The following is a 20,384-nucleotide window of genomic DNA, read 5'->3' as shown; positions in this document are numbered from 1 at the left end:
AGAAGACAATCAAGAGTTTTTTTATTCACAAATATGAAACTGAAAGAAATACAACATTTTCAGTATGTAAATGATTAAAATATCTGTGTCAACAGTTACGTGCAACATCTAATCAGTATGTTCAACCAGCTGACTATGATTTCTCTGAGAATCAATCAGGCATCTGTGGTGTTCAGATTAGACACAATCAAACTGTCTAATTCATACCAATAACTAGGAAAATCTGTGGCTCTCCTTTTTTTCCAGCCCTTTTGTTCTACTGCCATGTTGTCCCAATGCAGAATAGAATTACGCCATTGGAAGGGGATAGGATGAGCAGGCAGCCAGTCCGCACATGTTTTTCCCACGTTCAATGAAGAAATAGCTGTGATAAGGAGCACATCACATCATCACAATTTTACATTCAAGCAGAACTTTTACTTGTTTCTCATGTGATGAACTGCTTTAACATAGCGAACTTACCCTTTCATTCCCCAGCCAGTTCCCCAGGAGTTCTTCACTATCCAGTAGGGGGTGCCGTTCTTCTCAGCATCATACCCGACAGCCAGCACTGCATGATTCACCATGTCTGTGGTGTTGTGACATTCAGTGCTAATAAAAAGGAAGTAGACAACAGAAGGTAAAAGTGGAAAAGGAAATAATGCAACACCAATGTCTATTTGTAGGACCTTGTATGACCAGCCGGGGCTCGCAAAGTCGGCAGCTTGCAGTGGTTCGAATCCTCGGTGGGCCACGTGTTGAAGTGTCCCTGAGCAAGGCGCTAAACCCCTAATTGCTCTGGGGTCACCTATAATGGCTGTGACCCCTTAGCTAGATGCCCCCTCTAGAGCATAAATGCATTTCGTTGTACACTGCGAAATGACAAACTTTGAATCCCTTTCCTTGACATATGAGTGTGTTTAATCCCTCATACAGCATGTACATCTTTCAAAAGAGAGTAACACACACTTTGTTATAAGCAAAAGTCACTCCCAGACAACATATACAGCTGCATGATATTGTATATGTTGTGGAATATGCATTTCCACCACTGGATATGTGCTACAGCTGTCAGTCCAGTTCTTGACCGTACCAATTGTAAAATATGTACAGTAAAACACTTCTCATAGTACTCATTCCAAGTTTGACAAAACTAGAGAGTGTAGCAGATACAAATTCTCACCTGCTGTACACGCCATCATGGTAATGCATGAAATCAGAGGACACCTCATAAGCAAAGCTGACAGGATTGAACCTGGCCACGGCATCCACCATGCCCATTTCATCATACTGTCATGGAATAAGAAAAGTAAATAAGTAAGATGACTACTTACATTAGATTAGATTAAACTTTATTGTCAGAAAGTACTAGTACATAAGAGTACAAGTACTAAGACAACGAAACGCAGTTCGGCATCAAACAGGTATAGAATAGTGCATAGTATACTATACTGTATATAGCATAGTGCAAAAGACATGAATGTATGGACAGTGCATGGTGGGACAGTATACGGTATTACAGTGAGTGTAAGTAAATGATTACAAAGTCAGTATTATGTGCAATGAATATGAATATAAAAAGTCAATGAATATCAATATGATATGTACAGTAAAGATATACGGTATGTACAGTGTGATATGTATAGGACGGGCGAAGATATGTACAGTAGAACAGCCATGGGTGGGGTCATTTGTGAGTTTTAATTCATTTCAGGCTGCGGAGCCAGACTAATGTACAAGCGGCGCCATCCAACGATTATTGTGCGTCAGTACACAGCTTCTCACTGACTGCGTTTACATGCACACCATATTCCGATTAAGGTCAATATTCGGGTTGTTGTAATATTCAGAATACGGTGTTTATATGCGCTGTAGCAACTGGAATATTCCGTTTACATGTTAATTGGCATATTCCCGTGGTTCGGCGGGACTAGTTGTTACTATAGTAATGTTAGTGTTGGTAGCTTGGTTGTGGTCGTTGAGCGGGCGTTAACCCACAGCTAAGACATAATGCTTGTTTCCAACAAAGTCTGACAAATTGTGTTCTCCTGCTTGCGCTTTTGAACCACAATTTAACTACAACACTCCTGCTGATCCACTTTGTCCTCAACATTGGAAGACAAGAGCGAGAAGAAATGGTGAACGAGTGTATCGATATGTGTATAGATGTCCCTAGCAACAACACAACCCAGGATTGCATGATCGAGGAGAATCGAGCATGCGCAGGCATAACTGAATATTCCGAAAAGGGTCATATTCCGATTAAGGTGTTTACATGTCACAATATTCTGATTCAAACAGGCATATGCCAGGGGTCTTAATCGGAATATTGCAGAATCAGAATATGGCCGTAATCGGGTTCGGTACGTGTTTACATGATTCATGCCCAAACTGAATATTGAGCATATTCCGATTAATACAGGAATATGGTGTGCATGTAAACGCAGTCACTGTAAAGAGTGGGGGGTCATTTGACATCGAGGGCGGTATGATATGTACAGAGCAAGGGTGATGGATATCAATGCATGTACAGTAAGGATATGTAAATAAATGTACAGAGCAAGGGCAGTAGGTTTTTTAGATGTGCAATTAGAGACCAATATAATAATAAGGTATGTGCAATACAGCAGTAGTGCAAAAGCTAAATTGAAGTCCTTAGGGTGCAATGTTCAATGTGCAATGTTCCTCCTGTTGGGGGGTTGTCATGGCGCTAAATAATACAGGGCAACTAGCATGATCTTACCCTTGTTATGTTGACCACTTCCTTAACAAAAGCAGCGGCCAATTTAGGGTTGTACTTGCAGGTCCCATCCTTCAAAAGCAACGGAATACATACATTATGATGATGACTTGAAAGGTTAGCACAAACACAGTTATAATGCTGATAATGGTATTGTTGTTTATAGTATCTTTATTCATACCTGTCCTGTGTATGGGTAGTCGTCCTCTGTCATTAGTCCCTTGTTGTACTTGATGTATTCAAACGCTTGACTAGGGAGACCGCTAAAAGAGAAAATATTCAGAATCATTGTAAAAATCTTACTTGTTAGGCCCAGAGACTGTAAATGTGTAATAACATGAATATGACACTCACCCATCACAGCCATGGTTGTTGAAGGCTTGGGCACAGTCCACTAGTTGCTGCTCTGACTGAACAATATTTTAAAAAATATTTAAAGGAGGGAGAAAGAGGTGAATGAAAGACTGCCTTTCCATGATTCAAGATAAGAGATGTCAGAAGATGGTTAAGGACAAGAGTTTTATATTATATAGGAACAATAAAAAACCAAAAATCTACAAAGTTGCGTTAAGGATAACAACAAGCATGTGGTCGTTATGAATATTGTTGCTTCAACAAAATAAGGCATTTAAAGGAAATGGTATGTGTGATAGAGGAGAAGTGAAAGAATCTCACCAGTTGTAGGAGTTTCCCTGTTGCGATAGCGGTGACTGACTCCAAACAGCCTGTTGTGGAGAATGTCCAACAGCTACCACAGGATTTCTGAAGTCCAAAAAAACAGTTGTCAGCACTTACTGTATAGACCACATCCACATACTGTAGCATCAAGAGACATCTTTGCCTTGACAACTAATTGTCAGATACTGAGTTGAGGCCTTGACACATTATTTGGGCTATTTGGGTTACTCTATTCACTCTTTATTGATAATAATAATAATAATAATAATAATAATAATAACAATATAATATATGCCATTTAGATGACGCACACTTTTCAGTATGGTCCCAGCAGTTATTTGCAAAAAAAGATGTACCTGGTTCTTCACATCTGTCACGTAGTGTCCCTTCTTCCTCCAGTCAATAGAGTCTGGGTAAGGTCCATTGTTGCTGACATGACTCCCTTTAGTGGCAGAGCAGTTCTAAAAATTAAGTTGTAAACTTAATTCACTTTTCAAGTATGAAGCAGGGACATGCAGTCAGGGGAGGCAGAGCCTCACCTGTCATACTCATACTGAAAATAGCTGTTCTTAAAAGTAAAATAAAATAAAAAATACAGTTGAAAATACAGGGAGAGACGAGAGGTGAGGCAGCGACAAGCTCAGCCTCACCTCTGATTGCGCAACCCCTCAGAAACGGGGTGGATGGAGTGACGGCACTGTTACAAACATAAAACTGCAATGAGAAAGCACCAGGGGATGTGGTGCACTGAGGGGGGCGCGCATGTAATTGACGCTCGCTATCCTTCCACGTTAGCTAGCTCTAGCAAAAAAAGTTCCAGTGGCTGCAAAAATGGAAAGCATTATATCTAATCGTAAACATTTCAATCAGAACAGTTAAGCAATATCACACGAGAGGGAGTGTGTTATACTGAATATCAGCACGGCTGTGATTCGGTCGTAGGTACGAGGCCGCAGGCCGAGTACCGAAGACAATCACAGCCGTGCTGATATTCAGTATAACACACGACCTCGAGTGTGATATTGCTTTTATACAACAGTTTTACAGCGCAATTTATTAATTAACAGTAATAAGTGACAACAGATTGTTATTTGTTTCTTTATTTAATCATTTATTTTGGCTCCGTCAAGAAAAAATAGTTCCGCAACGGGACTGTTCAACAGCTGCAGATAGAGGGCTTTTGCATTGAGCGGAATTTTGGTCAGGTATTTTTCGAGAGATGCTACCGGGCAGAGGGGATTTCCTCGCTCCTCAAACATTGCGCCCCTACGATTTTCTCGATTTTCCCCTTTAGTTGTCCGGATGGACCCAAAAAACTGCCTCAGGACTGTATTTAGCTCGGCCTTCTCAATGGACTGAATGTTGAAGTCTATATGTTTAAGGCTTAGCCTGGAGGCAGTTCAAGGCCCATGTTGTTTGCCTTACGGTGTTAATTTCATTTTTACTCTTCTCCAATTTGTCCAGGTCGGCCGGTGTCATATCAGCACACCTGGGGGTTTGCACTGAAGTACCTTCGTCCTCTCCTTCTGATTCATAATTTAAGTCAAATGTTATATTTGGAAATATATCCATCTTCTGTTTCTGTTGTAGGCTATATGACCGTTAATGTAGTCTAATTAACGGTAATTTAATAGAACACCTGTGCGGCGGAGTGATACATATAGTTAAAAGTCCCAGTGCTGTTATACTGTATATCGTAACTCATGGAATGCCTCTTGTCCAATCAAATTACTTGGTCGGAACTAACTGTTGTATAATGAGTGTTAAACAATGGAAGACCAATGCCTGAGCTTAAGGACCTACTTCAAACGAAGGGAGAGAAAAACACTTGTTTCAAATGGAGTGGTACTGCAACTCGTCCTGGCTGTCAACGCATAGCTAGCCATAGCACTAGTACTTAATTTACAAGTAAAGGTAAGACCATGCAATATATATTTTCAGTTGTGTTGAATGAGTATGAATAGTGGAAATGAATTTGCCTATAAAATGTGAATTTAAACTATCTCTATCGGGTTCATACTGTATGTGTGTAAATCTGGCTCTGATACTAGCCAGTGCCTCCCCAACCATTGACCTCACCGCACGTCACTGGTTTGAAGTAGCTTTTACAGTAACAGGATCTTTCATACCTGGGGCTCAGTCAAGAGAAAATATCTTCTGAATTCACCGAAAGTCAAGTCGGAGAAGTCATTCAGTCCCACTAGGTAGAGGAAGTTCAGATGTCAGAGGGAAAGAAAGTAACAATGTGATGATGACAATGGAAATGATTGAATACTGGATATGGACACTAGCGACAATAACAACAACAAAAAGATATGTAATGTAGGCTACTTGAGAACTTGTGATTTCCTTCATTGTGCTGGTCAATCCTCCTCTTGTTCACAGTGAATATCTGAAGTCTGTGGTAGTACTCCTCCAGATTGTACTCTTTGTTGTACTGTAAAGTAATTGAATCATAATTAAGCAATATCACACGAGAGGGAGTGTGTTATACTGAATATCAGCACGGCTGTGATTCGGTCATAGGTACGAGGCCGCAGGCCGAGTACCGAAGACAATCACAGCCGTGCTGATATTCAGTATAACACACAACCTCGAGTGTGATATTGCTTTTATACAACAGTTCTACAGCGCAATTTATTAGTTAACAGTAATAAGTGACAACAGATTATGATTTGTTTGTTTATTTAATCATTTAATTTGGCTCCGTCAAGAAAAAATAGTTCCGCAACGGGACTGTTCGACTGGACTGTTGCTGAACACAAACTAGCTACTTTGTATCGTGGCTAGCTACTTTGTATCGTGTACATTTATTTGTACATTTCCATGTATTGTGCAACCAGTGAAATATGACTCGGTTGAAAGTCGCTTTGGTGGCATGTGTGAATGTGATTCAGAGTCAGACGAGTTCACATCAGACAGCACGCTGCTCCATCGTTTTCCGCTCTCGTGGATGGTCTCCAATAACTTTTTAGCGAGCTGCATCAGATTCCAAGAACGGCTAACCGGTGGCTCGTTGATGTAACGGTTTAAACCAGCACGAAGCCCAAGGTAGCTGCTGATGCTGTAGAGCTCCCCTTTAGTTGTCTGGATGGACCCAAAAAACTGCATCAGGACTGTATTCAGCTCGGCCATAGGTAGGCTATATGACCGTTAATGTAGTCTAATTAACGATCATTTAATAGAACACCTGTGCGGCGGAGTGATACATATAGTTAAAAGTCCCAGTGCTGTTATACTGTATATCGTAACTCATGGAATGCCTCTTGTCCAATCAAATTACTTGGTCGGAACTAACTGTTGTATAAAAGCATAATAATAACACATACATATCATAAAAGCATGTCTATAAATGCTTCTTTTTTTTGTGCCATTTAGCAGACTTAGTTAGTGCCAATTACTCAAGGGCACACTAGTAGTGGTGTGGTTTAAGGCGGGATTTGAACTTACAACCTTCAGTTCACTCTTTAAGTGGGCGTTTCTGAGTGTTCCAAATTGGCTTGTCTTATTATATGACCGAAAAAAGCGGTTTGTTCCAATTTATTTGGCTAAATTAGCGAGAGCGCTTGTTTACGTCTGAAACTTCGCACAGGAGCAGCAAAATGTTTGCGTAGCAATTCCAGCAAGTGGGCACACAGGTGGGGGTGCAGCCCCACGGATACAGCACAAACAAACATAAACCAATTAACGTATAGAAAGTTATTTGAAGGGGGCGTCCTAGCGGACATTCTCACTCGGTTCGGATAAAACAGACTTGTACTTATAGCCCTCAAACGGGCCTCAGCTGGACCCCGCAATTTCCTCAGTCAGAGAAGATCAGCAAAATATTGCGAAATATCTTTCAGCTATATTAATGCATTATAGTTTAACATGGCTTAATGTTCATATCACTACAACATTGTCCAAACTCTTTAGTTAAGCAAAAGAAAAACAACTTCCTTATTTTGAAAAGCTGGTGTGGAAAGTACCTGGGTTCGAGCCAAATCATATTCTATATATAAATAGATTAACTTCACAATGCTTTTCTCACCTGTGACATCCATGACTTGAAGTGATATTCTGCAAAGAATGGACAAATAAAGGGATAATGTTGATAACACTGGGCATTCAGTTGACCATTCCCTCACTCATTTTGAACATGACTAAAACATCAAATCAGAGCATAGAAAGTGAAAGCAACAATAACTCGGTTTTAATGTATCAATTACAATAAACGTCGAGCAAGTACAAACTCAACTCACCCTCATCGGCAGACTGAAGTGAGTAAGAAGTAGCTGGTATGGCAAATAATAATAATACGACTAAGATCTTCATGTTGTCAAGTAGTCTCAACTGCGTGGTTTGCACCAACCTGAAGAGCACAGTGAATGAAACAATCGTATGCTGTCACGAGGATTTTATACCAGAGTCGCTCATTTCCCGGTAGACTACCCCTTGCTTGACCATAAGGTGAGAGAGAGAGAGAGAGAGAGAGAGAGATAGAGAGAGAAGAGAGAGAGAGAGAGAGAGAGAGAGAGAGAGAGAGAGAGGGAGGGAGAGAGAGAGAGAGAGAGAGAGAGAGAGAGAGAGAGAGAGAGAGAGAGAGAGAGAGAGAGAGAGAGAGAGAGAGAGAGAGAGAGAAGCTGCATTACATTATGGTCCATATGACAGTGTAAAACGCTTTATAAAGGAGGGTGTACGTTTACTCTACAAACACACTTGAGACAACAATGCCCCTGAGATAGAATAGATTTATTAGCAAGAGGTAATCAGGAAACATACATTTTTGAATTATATTCTTCTTTTTCTTTTTCTTTTTATTACAAAACTGGAAATATTTCTCAAGCTGTGGAAATAAATTTAAGGGTTGAAAGATAATTCTCATACCACTGGGTATTGCTAACAGCAAAACGTTTGTTTGTTAATATATCATTTATAAGAGTATGTGCACGTATAAGTGTATACATTATGTATATATAAGTATATATATTGTTTTGTTTTAATATTCTGTCTGATACAGTGTTGCATGCCTGCCACATGAGCTTATGTTTCTAGGCTGTACATGGTAAAAATACATACAAATATTCACAGAATAAGCACTACATTACTATATTCCTGCTAAGAGAATGATTATAGACAGGATTACAGTATATATGCAAAACATTTTGAAGTTGTCCTCTACCTCTAAATCATGGTTTCAAGATCACAATTATTGTAGCATTTGTGTTTAAGCTTAGGATACAATGCTTTTCAGAGGTGTACTTTACACTATTCCACATTAAGAAATATGTAGGGCTGCATGTACAAAATGTACTCAGCGAGGTGAATAAACAACAACAAAGTACAAAATACTTTCCCTTGTTCTTGTAAAGTCCAGGCAGTTTCCCCTTCCCTTATACTAAGATACTACAAAAATACCTTTTGAATGCTGCAGGCAGAGGAGCTCATTCACATACTTTTCATTCTCTTAAACAACAAGGCATTTGACAGAGTGATATACGGTCACGTTCCACAATCACTGGAACAGCAAAAAGGACATAGATTGTCTTTTAATCATATAACAACCTTGTACTGTACATACATATTGCCAAGCCTGAAAATACTACAATTGCAAGAGTGTTTTGTTTTCTTCAATGTGAGTGCTAAAAAAGTGTCAAAACAAAAATAACATGTGGTTTTAAAAAAGGGAAACAATTAAATTAATAAAATAAGTACATTTTACAATGGCATGCTCCAAGAAAAGCAGCACGTTTTATCAACATAACCTTCACTGAATTATTATCATCCATTTAGATGTAACCCATAAATCATTGAACACTTGAAGTATTGTATGGAGAATATAAACTGGCTTATTACTGGCCCATTAAATCACATGGATATTAAGAGCTTATTCCTTATAACTGTCTTGACTTAACCTACTTACTTTTTGCAAATATATACAGGATTGGTCCATTACAATGTCTGATATGCACTAGTAATGAAATAAAGCAAAACAATAGTTATCAAATTCTAATTAGGGATGTACTATATTCACATTGGACGTATGGTAAAATAGTTTTCATAACTAAATGCATCAGACTAGTTCCTAAATCAATGTGTATGGTGTGTTCTACTGTAGTTACCTCTTTTTCATTTCAGTGCAGATCCAGTACTGTGCTACAAGCCAGCAACTACTTATATGAACCATACTGGTTCAATATGTATCATGCTGCTTTATCACCCCTTCTTATGAAAAGACACAAAAGCCTTTCTGTCACAACCTGTGACAAGATGTCCCAAATGTTGGTTACAAAAAGGGAAAGCAAAACAGACAACAGCAAACAAAGCAGGGGTGTGTGTGCTGCTAGGCTTAGGTGATTTAGAACAATTCAAGGTACACTCATTGGTTTAGCCATATACATTTTGGGTTGAAATTGTAATATTGTTCTTTGACCTGGTTTGATATTACAATGCTACACATCCGCTTCAGATAGACACAATAAACTAAAGAGAGAGAGTGAAAAATAACAATCTGTCATATGACTATGACCCTGGCAGCATGTGTGCTTATACAGGGAGTGCAAAGTTCACAGTATGAAAAAGTGTAAAAGACGCAAATCAATGTCATTGTTTACAATGAACTTTGAACACACTGTGACTCAAGTTATCATTTTATGGAGCCCAGTGAAATGATCCTTGTTGCAAAGGAAAACAATTTAACTTGTGCACGTAAGATGCTTGGTAACTCCTAAAACAAAGATATACAGTACACATAAAAGAGCAATAATGATTGAAAACAAGTTATTGTTTATGTTTACATTAACTGTATGATATTGTTTCTTGACAGAGAGTAGACTTGAGAAACCGTCATCCTCTTCAGTTGGGCACTTTGGGCTCAATTCTGAGAGAGGCTTCGTACAGGCTTTCTTCATCCAGAACAGAGCTCTTGTCCAGCAAATACTGTGCTGCCTAGACAAGAGAAAATATAAAGTTACAGCAGTCTCCCTTCTACAATTTCCTTTGTGTGTTTTGACAATAACAGAAAATTAGGAACTGAAGTGAAGTTCCCTTATGGTCACTAACAGTCTGTTGCACTGTGTAACTAAAGTGTGTGTTTACTGTATAAGTGCATTACCGTACACTACCGTACATAACACTATCATACTGTACATAACACTATCATTTTCATGTTTTTATATCATGTTATTATATCACTATTTGCACTTCTGGTTAAATGCTAAACTGCATTTCGTTGTCTGGTACTTGTACTCTGCAATGACAATTACATTTAATCTAATCTAATCTAATAAGTGTTTGATCTCACTTGCAATGACGAAGCATGAAAGAGCTCTAATATTACCTTTGGCTGATGATCGATCTTGTATGCTGTTTGCTGAAACTGTCTTATTTCTCTGATGATATGGGAGATCTGTAAAACAATAACACAGAATTCACATTAGTAATACAACAAGTTGTCACATATTGCCTTTAATGCTACATACGCCAGGGACAGCTTACCATCCTCATCTTTGAGAAGTTGACCAATTTATCCTCTGTGTAGTTGGGCGTCCCCTCCTCGATGAAAGCAAGGTCAGTGAGATACATCCCCAGGTATGGCACGCAGGGAGGGTCACAGCTGGCAGAAAACACAGGGATACCAAGTTTTTTTAAATTGAATTGATGCCTCATATATATAAATAACTGGTTTATTTTGCCAGCATAAGGAAGACTCACTTCTTTAAAGCCTCCCTCAGGTTTTTGAACCTCCCCTCAGATGAAACCAACTTCTGCAGCTTGTCAATCACCGTCTTAGTCTAGGGAAGAAAATACTATTGATTTGATTTGATGCTTCAAAGCGTGAAGTAGAGATCCATGGTTTAAATATTGTTGTTAAAATAAGGGTTCATGGTGGCCTGAGATGCCATTACAAGGTGTTTGAGGCCAGGATGGATGGTACCGTATAAATTATTTATATACTGTGCAGTAACCAGGAGCCCCTTCTGAGCCCACAGTGAGATAATAATAATAATAATAATAATAATAATAATAATAATAATAATAATAATACGTTAGACTTATATAACGCTTTTCTAGACACTCAAAGACGCTTTACAAACTGAAAAGATTGAGTAGTAAAATAAAAAGAAACAAAAAATAGATAAAAGAAAATCTAGGGGTCTAAATCTAGATCTAAATCTAAGTGTCTTTGTAGGACAATCTACTCTGTATACTGCAAGTACTGTATATCTAGGTTTCAGGCGAACAAGCAACGCCAGCGTCCTCTCTCGACCGGCATTTTTTGCTGCCCCCCTATTATAATTTTGGACTAAATCTAAATCTGGGATGGGATCGAGATGGGTGGGCACGGCCCACCTGCTTAGACACTTTGATCCAGGTCTTCTTGAGACGGAACACAGAGCTGCGGTTGAGGGAGGAGGTAATCTCCAGCACAGCATTGTAGTTATGGAGACAACGGCAGATGTCAGCCACAGCCACCCACTTCTCCATCACCGCCACCCGAGTGATCACGTCATCACATCGCAGGATCTCTGTAGCGATCAGGTTACTGATCTTTCAGAGGGAAAAGAGAGGGAAGGAGTGACGACCTGTTTGCTAATGACTGATGTGTGCTAAAAGAATCGCCAAAGGAATAATACAAAAAGTGTATTTGTAAAATGCTGCTGTGGTTATGTGTTTGGGGGTATGGTGGGGTTGTTGTTGGTTGTTGTTGGTGGTACGTACATCATTGAAGAGCTTGGTTGTTTTCATAATGTACGGTGTTCTCTCATTCTTGTCATTCTTCATCCAACCTTGGCCAAAGAATTCTCTGTATGAGGATCAATTAGAAAGAACCACAAACCATTGAAAAACCTCCATGAACAGTGAGCACACTATTGCATTTTTTATTTTTTTTAAAGTGCAATTTTTAAAGTGCAAGTTATTTTTTCTGAGTGGGGCAGTCCCACTCATATTTTTCCTTTTAATGACAGACACAGTAGAGATTATGACAGGAAGGATGGGTGAGAGAGAGAGAAGGGATGTGTCCGTGGCTGGAATCGAACCGTGCGGTACATGGTCAGCGCTTAATCCACTACGCCACCTAAGCGCCCCTATTGCATTGTTTTATCCAAAGATCTGTATCCCTATGGTAACACTGAGAGTGTAAGGTGTGTGATGGCAGCACCTACTCATATGGGATAACCTTGAATACCAGGTGGTCCAACAGGGTGAGCTGCTCTGCGATCTCCAGGGCAGAATGGATCTCAAATGGCTCCGCCTTCCCCCCTTCCGCCTATCAAACACCACATCACTGACAACCATTCTCAAGACGTGTGTATAGAGTTACAGTACTTTTACATGATTCTGAGACAGTGACACACACGTTGAAATATCAATAAGGAATTGTCCTCCATTGACAAACAATGGCCATATTGTGTAAATGAATTATTATTATTGTGCGTTTACAGTTGCATACAGGTATCCCACTCACCAATTGTTTCACCTCCTCAAGGTTGATCAGATTGTCACCAGGGTCCTCCTGTGTGAGGGTCCTGGGAGACAATACAACACACAGTTGAGTATGTCAAATAGTGTTTGTGTTGAGGTTGATTGATTCTATACTGTACATAAATGCTAATCAGCCATGCAGGAGTAATAGCTGGTGGAGCCAGAAATCGGAGGACGGGCTCATTGTAATGCATGGGATGGAATGAGGAATGCTATCAAACACGTTCCAACATTCTCCAAATATTCTGTTCCATGTATTACAATGAACCCGTCCTCTGATGGGTACCTCCACCAGCCTCCCTTGAAGTATGTCCATAAGCTCTGGCCTTAGTAAGTGCATGTGGCCCACCTGATGATGTTGGCTGCTGCTTTCCTCTCCTGGGTCAGCAGCTCAGGGTCATGCATCACCTCCTCCAGGAAGGCAATGGCCTTCAGCTTCAGTTCACTGTTACTCTCAAAATCCTAGAAATCCATAGAAAACACACAAGTAAGTGGTGTTCAGCTGCCTGACATTGTATCCCAAACAAGCGCAGAATTCGAATAAATGAAAATCAAGATATTTCTGATTCGGTTTCTGGCTGCATTCCATTACCTGAGCGTGTTTGGACACCCAGTGCCTCAGGACATTGAGGACTCTGTTGGTTGCTGCCCTTCGGATGACAAACTCTTTGTCCCCATTTCTCTGGTCTGTTGGGAAGCCTGTTGGAAATGTGTCAAATAGGATATGCTAGTACATGTTGTCAGTTTTCTTTTTTTTTACAGACAATAAGGAACACAAAATAGATATTTTATCTTGAGGAGAAGCATAATCACATTTGAGATGGCTGACTCCTGAAGTAAAGTTGTGTTCACACATGTCCAAATGTTACAGTGTGGGGTCTATGTGCTGCTGCAGTATGATATGTCAGAGTATCATAGTGTTAGGGGCATATGCACAGTGTGGGAGTCAGAGAGTCCAGGTCTGCTCCAGGATGCTGTGTACTGTACTGTACCTGAGCTGGCCAGAGACATGCGGCGGTACTTCTCCTTGGTGGGCGTGCCCTCATTGGCTCCTGCTGTGGCGATGGCGAAGGCTGAGGCAGCAGAGAGGGCGCTGCGATTGTTGTCCAGCTCACGGCAGGATGACATCACCATGCCATTGTTGTAGGTAAACACAGAGAATTCTACAGGGAGATACAGCATGTAGAGAGTTAACACGGTAGCTATAAAATGCCATGGGATTCATTTTGGTGATTTAATCTGTAAAAAAAAATGGAATTCAAAAGAGAAATACTGTAGGTTTAAAAATGGGAATGCAAATAACAGCCTATAAAATGATCCATGAAAATGTAATGTTTTTAATGCTCTTTATATGTGTCTCACAATGACATTAGTGAGAACAAGAAGGAAAATCTATCCGGTTCATTGAGATTTAAGAGGTAGTTAAAACAAGGAAGAAAGGAAAATGAATAGTGATATGCATTAACCTGTAAGTTAATATATCAGTAACACTATGGTAAATACTATGGTAAATACAGCAAATATAGCAATTTTTTGCAGTATAATTCATTGTGGCTTAGTGTAAGAAGAGCAGTAATTGTTCTATTATCATGCCTCCAGTAGGGGGCAGCATCTTAGTATGTACTGTAGCACCCTCTCCCAGTGGAAGAGAAAACCTTACAAGAGGCTTTGATATTCAAGATGTAGCTAAATATAGCCGACAATATCAGCATAATGAAGGAATTAACAGATTTCTCTGCCGTCTGTATTCAAAACCTGGCTATGTAGAGACATCACAATCATCAACAATTACAATCAATTGATCTTTTTTGTCAGAGTAAATACATTGTTTGACTAAATGTAAATAATGCCATGCCATGTTTCAACTTTGACCTTGCATAGTGTCTTGATACCTGGGAGACAGTAGTAAAATCCTGCTGTAGTGACTTACAGTCAAACAACCTTGTTATTGGGGGCGGCTTTGAACACACCAGGGGATGCTGGTGCAGGCAGAAATTGGAGGGCGGGCTCATTTGTAATGCATGGAATGGATTAAGGAATGGTATCAAACATATGTGCATGGAATGGAATGAGGAAATGGTATTGGAATGGTTGCTGGCGTCTATAGACCTCCATCTGCTGGAAAGGATTCTGTTGAAGCACTTAGGGTTCTTTTTGCCCAATATACAAGCGATGAGCTTATTATAAATGGTGATTTTAACTTAAATTGGTTTAATTCAGATCTCAATCTCAGATAATCTCAAAGAGGTTAGTGGGAACCTGACTCAATAGTTAGTTGAACCCGCTAGGCCTGATTTAAAGGACAGCTCAAATTCTACATTGATTGAGCAGATTTTCACCAATAAAATTAATAATTGTAGCCAGTGGAGTATTTGAATTAGGTTTCAGTGATCACTGCATCACTGCCTGTATCAGAAGCACTCGCTTAGAAAAGAACAAATCTCATGTGGTCTTGAGAAGAAATCTCAAACATTTTAATGAGCAATCTTTCTTGGCAGATATTACTCATAGTAATATCATAATATAATAATAATAATAATTATTATTATAATTATAATATAATAATAATAATAATAATAAAAATAGTAATATCATAGTAATATTAGTTCTACTTCTAAGTTCAATGAAGCTCAAGTGGCACTGGACTTCTTGACTGAAATATTAAACTCAGTTGTTAACGTACATGCTCCACTCAAAAATATTAGAATCAAAGATAGAGTAACCCCCTGGTTTACCCCTGAGTTGTCCACTGAGTTGTCTAGTGATCCTAGACACTGGCTCTCTTTCAGGCAGGCTAGAAATAAATGCACAGCAGCTGTAAGAAAAACTAAGTCTTCTTACTATCTGAATCTAATATCTATCTATCTATCTATTTATTTGTGTGAATAATGGTAGATTGTACTTCCTCTTTCACCTTCTGACCTGTATCACCTGTTGACATCCTGGATGTCATGCAAACCGTAAATGCCAGATGCCGGAAATTGAAAATAAAATTGGCAGCTCCATCTATCATTGAACAATGAATTCATATATTTAAACTCTGTCTTGCCCATGTGACTCCCTTACATAAAGGAGGCACCACTGAGGATTTAAATAATTATCGGCCATTTTCCAAGCTTTCATATTTAGCAAAAAACCTTAGCGAACACTCAACTTAAGTCATACCTTTTGAGTTTTTCAATTCTTAGTCCTCTTCAATCTGGGTTTAGAGCAAAGCATAGTACAATCACTGCTGTCACCTTGGTTACAATCTATAGATCTATGAGATCTATGTGATCTATCAACGCTAAAGCCACTTGACTCAGTCTATCACTCTGCCTTTAGATTTGTCACAGGTGCTAAATAAACATTCACCATTGTCTTTTATATAACATGGTTGGTTGGTCATCCCTGGAAATGAGGCGTTTATTTTGAGATTTCCAAATGTAAAGTGCATTACAAATACAATTTATTATTATTATTATTATTTTATTTTTTAAAGGTGCTTCTTGGGAATTTGCCACCGTACATTTCTGTACTGTTAAATCAGAATATTGGCCCGATTTAATGACTGGCTTGCTCTAAAGGCCTGTATGCGTACAGAACTTGGAAAGACTGCCTTCTTATTTGCTGCTCCACACTCCTGGAACCTGCTACAAAGCACTTTTAAAATAGACTCTCTCCCATCTATTGGTCAATTCAAGTCAATGACTAGGGACCATTGCGTATCTATTTGTATCTGCTTTGTTTGATCTGTTGTTGAAATGTGTGTTTATTATTGTTATTGTTATTGTTCTTATTGTTGCACATGTATGTTTATGTATTTATTGTGTTGCACTGTATATGTATATCCTGTACACTCGGCCCCACCGATTGTGATGGTCTCCCTCAGTGGTCCCTGAGTTGAAATAATGGCTTGAAATGAAACAAAAAGTTTCCCTTATTCCATTCCATGCATTACAATGAGCCTGTCCTCTGATTTCTGCCTCCACCAGCCTCCCCTGGAAGACACCCTTGTCCAGCAGTTGCTATGGCAGGTTTCCCCAATACCTACTCGCACTAAGCTGTGGCTTTCCCTGCATGATCATACTGTACTGTAGCTCTCCACCAACGTGTCTTGTGGAGCAGACATCATGAATCAGAATGAACCATTTCTATACCGTTAGTTTACACAAGGGACCTATTGGATAGATCACTTGTCACTGTCATATAATGTATAATGGAACCTTTTCTTCCGGACCATTTTTGATTATGTTTCATTTGTGGACACAGATATAGATGAACATGATTAATAAACATATTTATTCTAAAAAAGGAGTCATGTAAGTATTTTTCTCCCTCGGAACAAAATGCAGATTGCTTAATATTGACACGATGTCTAGGACAGATGCTCTCCTTAGTTAAACAGGAGAGCATAGAGTCATTGATAAATAAGACGTTTTTGGCTGAGAGGAGGGATGCAGGTGGCTAGCCAGCATGTGATCCAGGTGCTTGGGTATCATGCCACTGAGCCATAATGACACCACCACTGTGCTGTCTGGGACACAAGGTACCTGAGGAGTTTTTGCATTTGACGTTTTTGGGGGTGGTTGGCGACTTGATGGGGGACGTTTCAGGGTCTGCATCATCGCTCTGGTTTTGGTCATTGTCAATTTCTTCTGCCACTGAAATGTCTAGGACAGGAGCAAATGGGCAAATCAGACACTTGTCACTCGAGACACTTGAGATATATCATGTGGCCTCAATCCACATTCAAACATGCCAGTCTCGCATTCCTCTGTCAAACGCTTTCATAAAAAAAGATGTTCATCCCATTCCCACAGTACAGGCTAAAGTATCTGTATCTCACCTTGTTTACACACAGAGGTCTCCTCGCCCTTGCCCTCTCCCTCATCTGGAATCTTGCTGACGGGGCTGGTCACGTACAGCTTGTTGATGTCCAGGGTGGTCTTACTGAAGGGGGACATGGAGGAGTACATAGCACTTGCATAGCCGTTGGAGGAGCAGCTGAGGGCGGCCAGGTCCAGAGCCTTGCCTCCAGTGATGATGGGGATGTTGAGGGAGAGTTTGCGTCGCCGGTTGGGGGACGAGGTCTTAGCGATGGTCAGGGGAGGGGGGGAGGAGAACTTACGGCTCGCTCTGGGGGACTTGGGGGGCTCCCCATACAGGAGCTTGTTGTTCTGGCTGCTGGCAAAGAACAACTCCAAGGATCTGTGTTGAAAAACAACAACAACAACAACAACACCGTTCAACTCTTGAATGCTCTTGTGAATGTACCATATGCATTTCAGCTCTTCAGTGTGTCGGTCTAAAATGATTCATCGATACAACTTCAACAGTGACAATAAGAGGAAGCGTGGTTCATTATGCAGCCCCTCTTGTCTTCTGTGGATATGATACAATGTTGCAGAAAGCCACTTCCCACTCGGTCCATCTCTTAGGATTGACTGACACGACTGACGACTGCTGTTCAACTTGTGGGTTGTGGAACCCCCTTCTACACTTTGGCCATCTCGTTGGAATATCTGCTACTACCACCAAGACTACCACCCGCCTGGCGACCTCACGGGTCCCCCACAAACAGCACAGCGAGTGACGGAAGGAGCAGCCGTGGTGTTGACACAGACACAGGGAGCACAGGCTCACAGTGACATGACAGACGCCACAGGAGTACCAGGAGTACATGCTGCAGGGTGCGAGTGTGGGGAGCTTCCCCTGATCTGAGCCTGGTAGCTGGGCTTGGGAGGGGGCTGAGAGAGGGGGGTCTGGTTATCCCACAACACGCACCATCAATATTTCATACTATAGATCCTCTGCAGACCAGTGGAGTTGAGGGGAGGGGAGGGGGGGGGGGGGGAGCAGAGGGTGGGGTCCTGCAGTAGAAAGGCCGGTTGCTAAGGTGACAGCGACAGAGCCCTGCTGAGACGCTTGCAGGCAGGCAGGAGAGTCTGGGCCTAATTACTGCCTTCTCCTACAGAACACACACCAAACGGACACACACACCAATGTGACCTCTACCCAGCTCTCCTCACTTCACCTTCCCTCCATCTCTCTCTCTCTCTCTCTCACACATACACACACACGCACATGCACACACGCACACACACACACACACACACACACACACACACACACACGCGCACACACACACACACACACACACACACACACAACATGATAAAGACCTGATACTGGGTGCTGTGAAAATAAAGGGATTCAGCAACGGACAAGAGGAGAAGCAGCTGGATGAGTCGCCTGTCAGGGGATGTTATCATCAGTAGCCCTACAGTAGATCACTACAGTAACTAACCACATCTCTCTCTCTCTCTCTCTTTGATAGGGGGCATGACTACACAGAAACACACAGAACGTCTCACCCATCAACAGCTTCAAGTACTGCACTGCACTGCACAACGTTTTCCCTCCCATGCCATCCTATGAGCCGGATTCACACGTAAAAGACATTGAGCTCCATGTGTTGAATCATAGCCCGAAGCTATATGGTATAGTCCATGGGCCAGACCAGATTCCGGTGCCACTCAAGGTGGCAAAAGCTTATATTTTGGGAAAAGATACATGTCTGTAGATTATATTTTGGTATGATACCAAATTCTGAGTGGCAGCTGGGTCATAGTTATCAGCTCATGAAGGTAACCTCCCCCTATGGTAAATTGCATTTTAGATGCTGGTGCATGTCCTGGTTTAGAAATGTTTCTATATTTTCTAATATAGTGTTTGGTATCACTTTAATAGTAAAATGATAATAGTCATTAGTATGACAGTATGTCCGTGTGGGGCTCACCGGGCTGGGATGGCACTGATGGGCTTCTTGTAGATGGTGATGAGTTTATCCAGCACCACGTCGGCGCTGGTGAACACGCGGTAGGAGTGCAGGAAGGTGTTGAGGAAGTCAATGGAGAGGAAGCGCAGGTCCGTCAGCCTCTCCAGCAGCCTCTCCACGCTGGCGTAGCGGATCTGCAGCACCTTGCACGAGTTCATCATCTTGCTGAAACGGATGTCCACATCATCGCAGTAAAGGCTGGCGTCTGACCTGCTCATGACACACACACACAGACACAGACACACACACACGCACGTGTAAACAATTGAGAATATACAGTACATACACATATACAGTAGACACCAAACAGTAGTCAATCATACATTGACAGTAGTCAAGCACACACACACACACACACACACACACACACACACACAACTACACACACACACACACACACACACACACAACCACACACACACACAAACACACACACAAACACAGTCAAGCCCATTAAATGTCCTGCAGTCACTGAGAACAGTGGCTTACTTGATCATCTGTGGCACGGTGACTTTGGAGTTCTCCTCAAAGGCATTCATCATAAGCCCATTGCAGCGGATATTGTCTATGCACTGTGAGAGAGAGGTAGAGAGGGACAGGGGTGTGAGGACAAGCACTCTGCAGACAGCCTGGAGGCATGATGCATGCAGAGGAGAGGAGACGTGCCTGGCTGATGTCGCTGGTCCAGGCGGTCTTCTCCTG

At 41.0% G+C, this 20,384-nt stretch overlaps 2 protein-coding genes across 4 annotated transcripts in view; both read right to left on the bottom strand.

Moving 5' to 3' along the window:
- Positions 1-219: 219 nt before the first annotated feature.
- ctsh (cathepsin H) lies at positions 220-7,736 on the bottom strand. Its single transcript, XM_080538992.1, has 12 exons — positions 7,639-7,736; positions 7,428-7,456; positions 5,729-5,834; positions 5,527-5,597; positions 3,754-3,858; positions 3,395-3,481; positions 3,074-3,129; positions 2,901-2,982; positions 2,723-2,791; positions 1,163-1,269; positions 463-591; positions 220-364 (listed from the first exon to the last, which is right to left on the bottom strand). The coding sequence occupies exons 1-12, from the start codon at positions 7,709-7,711 to the stop codon at positions 289-291; spliced, it is 990 nt and encodes a 329-aa protein (XP_080395118.1). The 5' UTR covers positions 7,712-7,736; the 3' UTR covers positions 220-288.
- A 2,495-nt stretch (positions 7,737-10,231) lies between these two features.
- The window catches only part of rasgrf1 (Ras protein specific guanine nucleotide releasing factor 1), a gene marked incomplete at both ends in the record, with an annotated part of 24,575 nt that continues 14,422 nt past the window's right edge, over positions 10,232-20,384 (bottom strand). For all 3 annotated transcript variants that reach the window (XM_080538968.1, XM_080538969.1, XM_080538970.1), the window contains 16 exons: positions 10,232-10,324; positions 10,716-10,784; positions 10,874-10,991; positions 11,090-11,169; positions 11,729-11,926; positions 12,098-12,182; positions 12,544-12,647; positions 12,846-12,906; positions 13,212-13,324; positions 13,455-13,561; positions 13,855-14,025; positions 17,395-17,514; positions 17,691-18,052; positions 19,644-19,892; positions 20,172-20,254; positions 20,349-20,384. The exon at positions 20,349-20,384 is cut by the window's right edge. In XM_080538968.1, the coding sequence (XP_080395094.1) occupies positions 10,232-10,324; positions 10,716-10,784; positions 10,874-10,991; positions 11,090-11,169; positions 11,729-11,926; positions 12,098-12,182; positions 12,544-12,647; positions 12,846-12,906; positions 13,212-13,324; positions 13,455-13,561; positions 13,855-14,025; positions 17,395-17,514; positions 17,691-18,052; positions 19,644-19,892; positions 20,172-20,254; positions 20,349-20,384 (2,049 nt within the window). The remainder of the gene's footprint in view (positions 10,325-10,715; positions 10,785-10,873; positions 10,992-11,089; positions 11,170-11,728; positions 11,927-12,097; positions 12,183-12,543; positions 12,648-12,845; positions 12,907-13,211; positions 13,325-13,454; positions 13,562-13,854; positions 14,026-17,394; positions 17,515-17,690; positions 18,053-19,643; positions 19,893-20,171; positions 20,255-20,348) is intronic.

This window comes from Nansenia antarctica (assembly GCF_963989245.1).
Source record: "Nansenia antarctica genome assembly, chromosome: 9".
Taxonomy (NCBI): Eukaryota; Metazoa; Chordata; class Actinopteri; order Argentiniformes; family Microstomatidae; genus Nansenia; species Nansenia antarctica.
Note: the sequence above shows the minus strand (reverse complement) of the source record. Positions and strands in the feature narration are given on the sequence as shown.

What these genes read in the sequence shown, in the direction of transcription:
- ctsh (XM_080538992.1), bottom strand. Translation starts at nt 7,711, where the DNA reads ATGAAGATCTTAGTCGTATTATTATTATTTGCCATACCAGCTACTTCT. An exon ending in CAGGGAAACTCCTACAACTG is followed by an intron (nt 3,130 to 3,394) that starts GTGAGATTCTTT and finishes AATATTGTTCAG; the next exon opens with TCAGAGCAGCAACTAGTGGA. An exon ending in ACTGGCTGGGGAATGAAAGG is followed by an intron (nt 365 to 462) that starts GTAAGTTCGCTA and finishes TCCTTATCACAG; the next exon opens with CTATTTCTTCATTGAACGTG.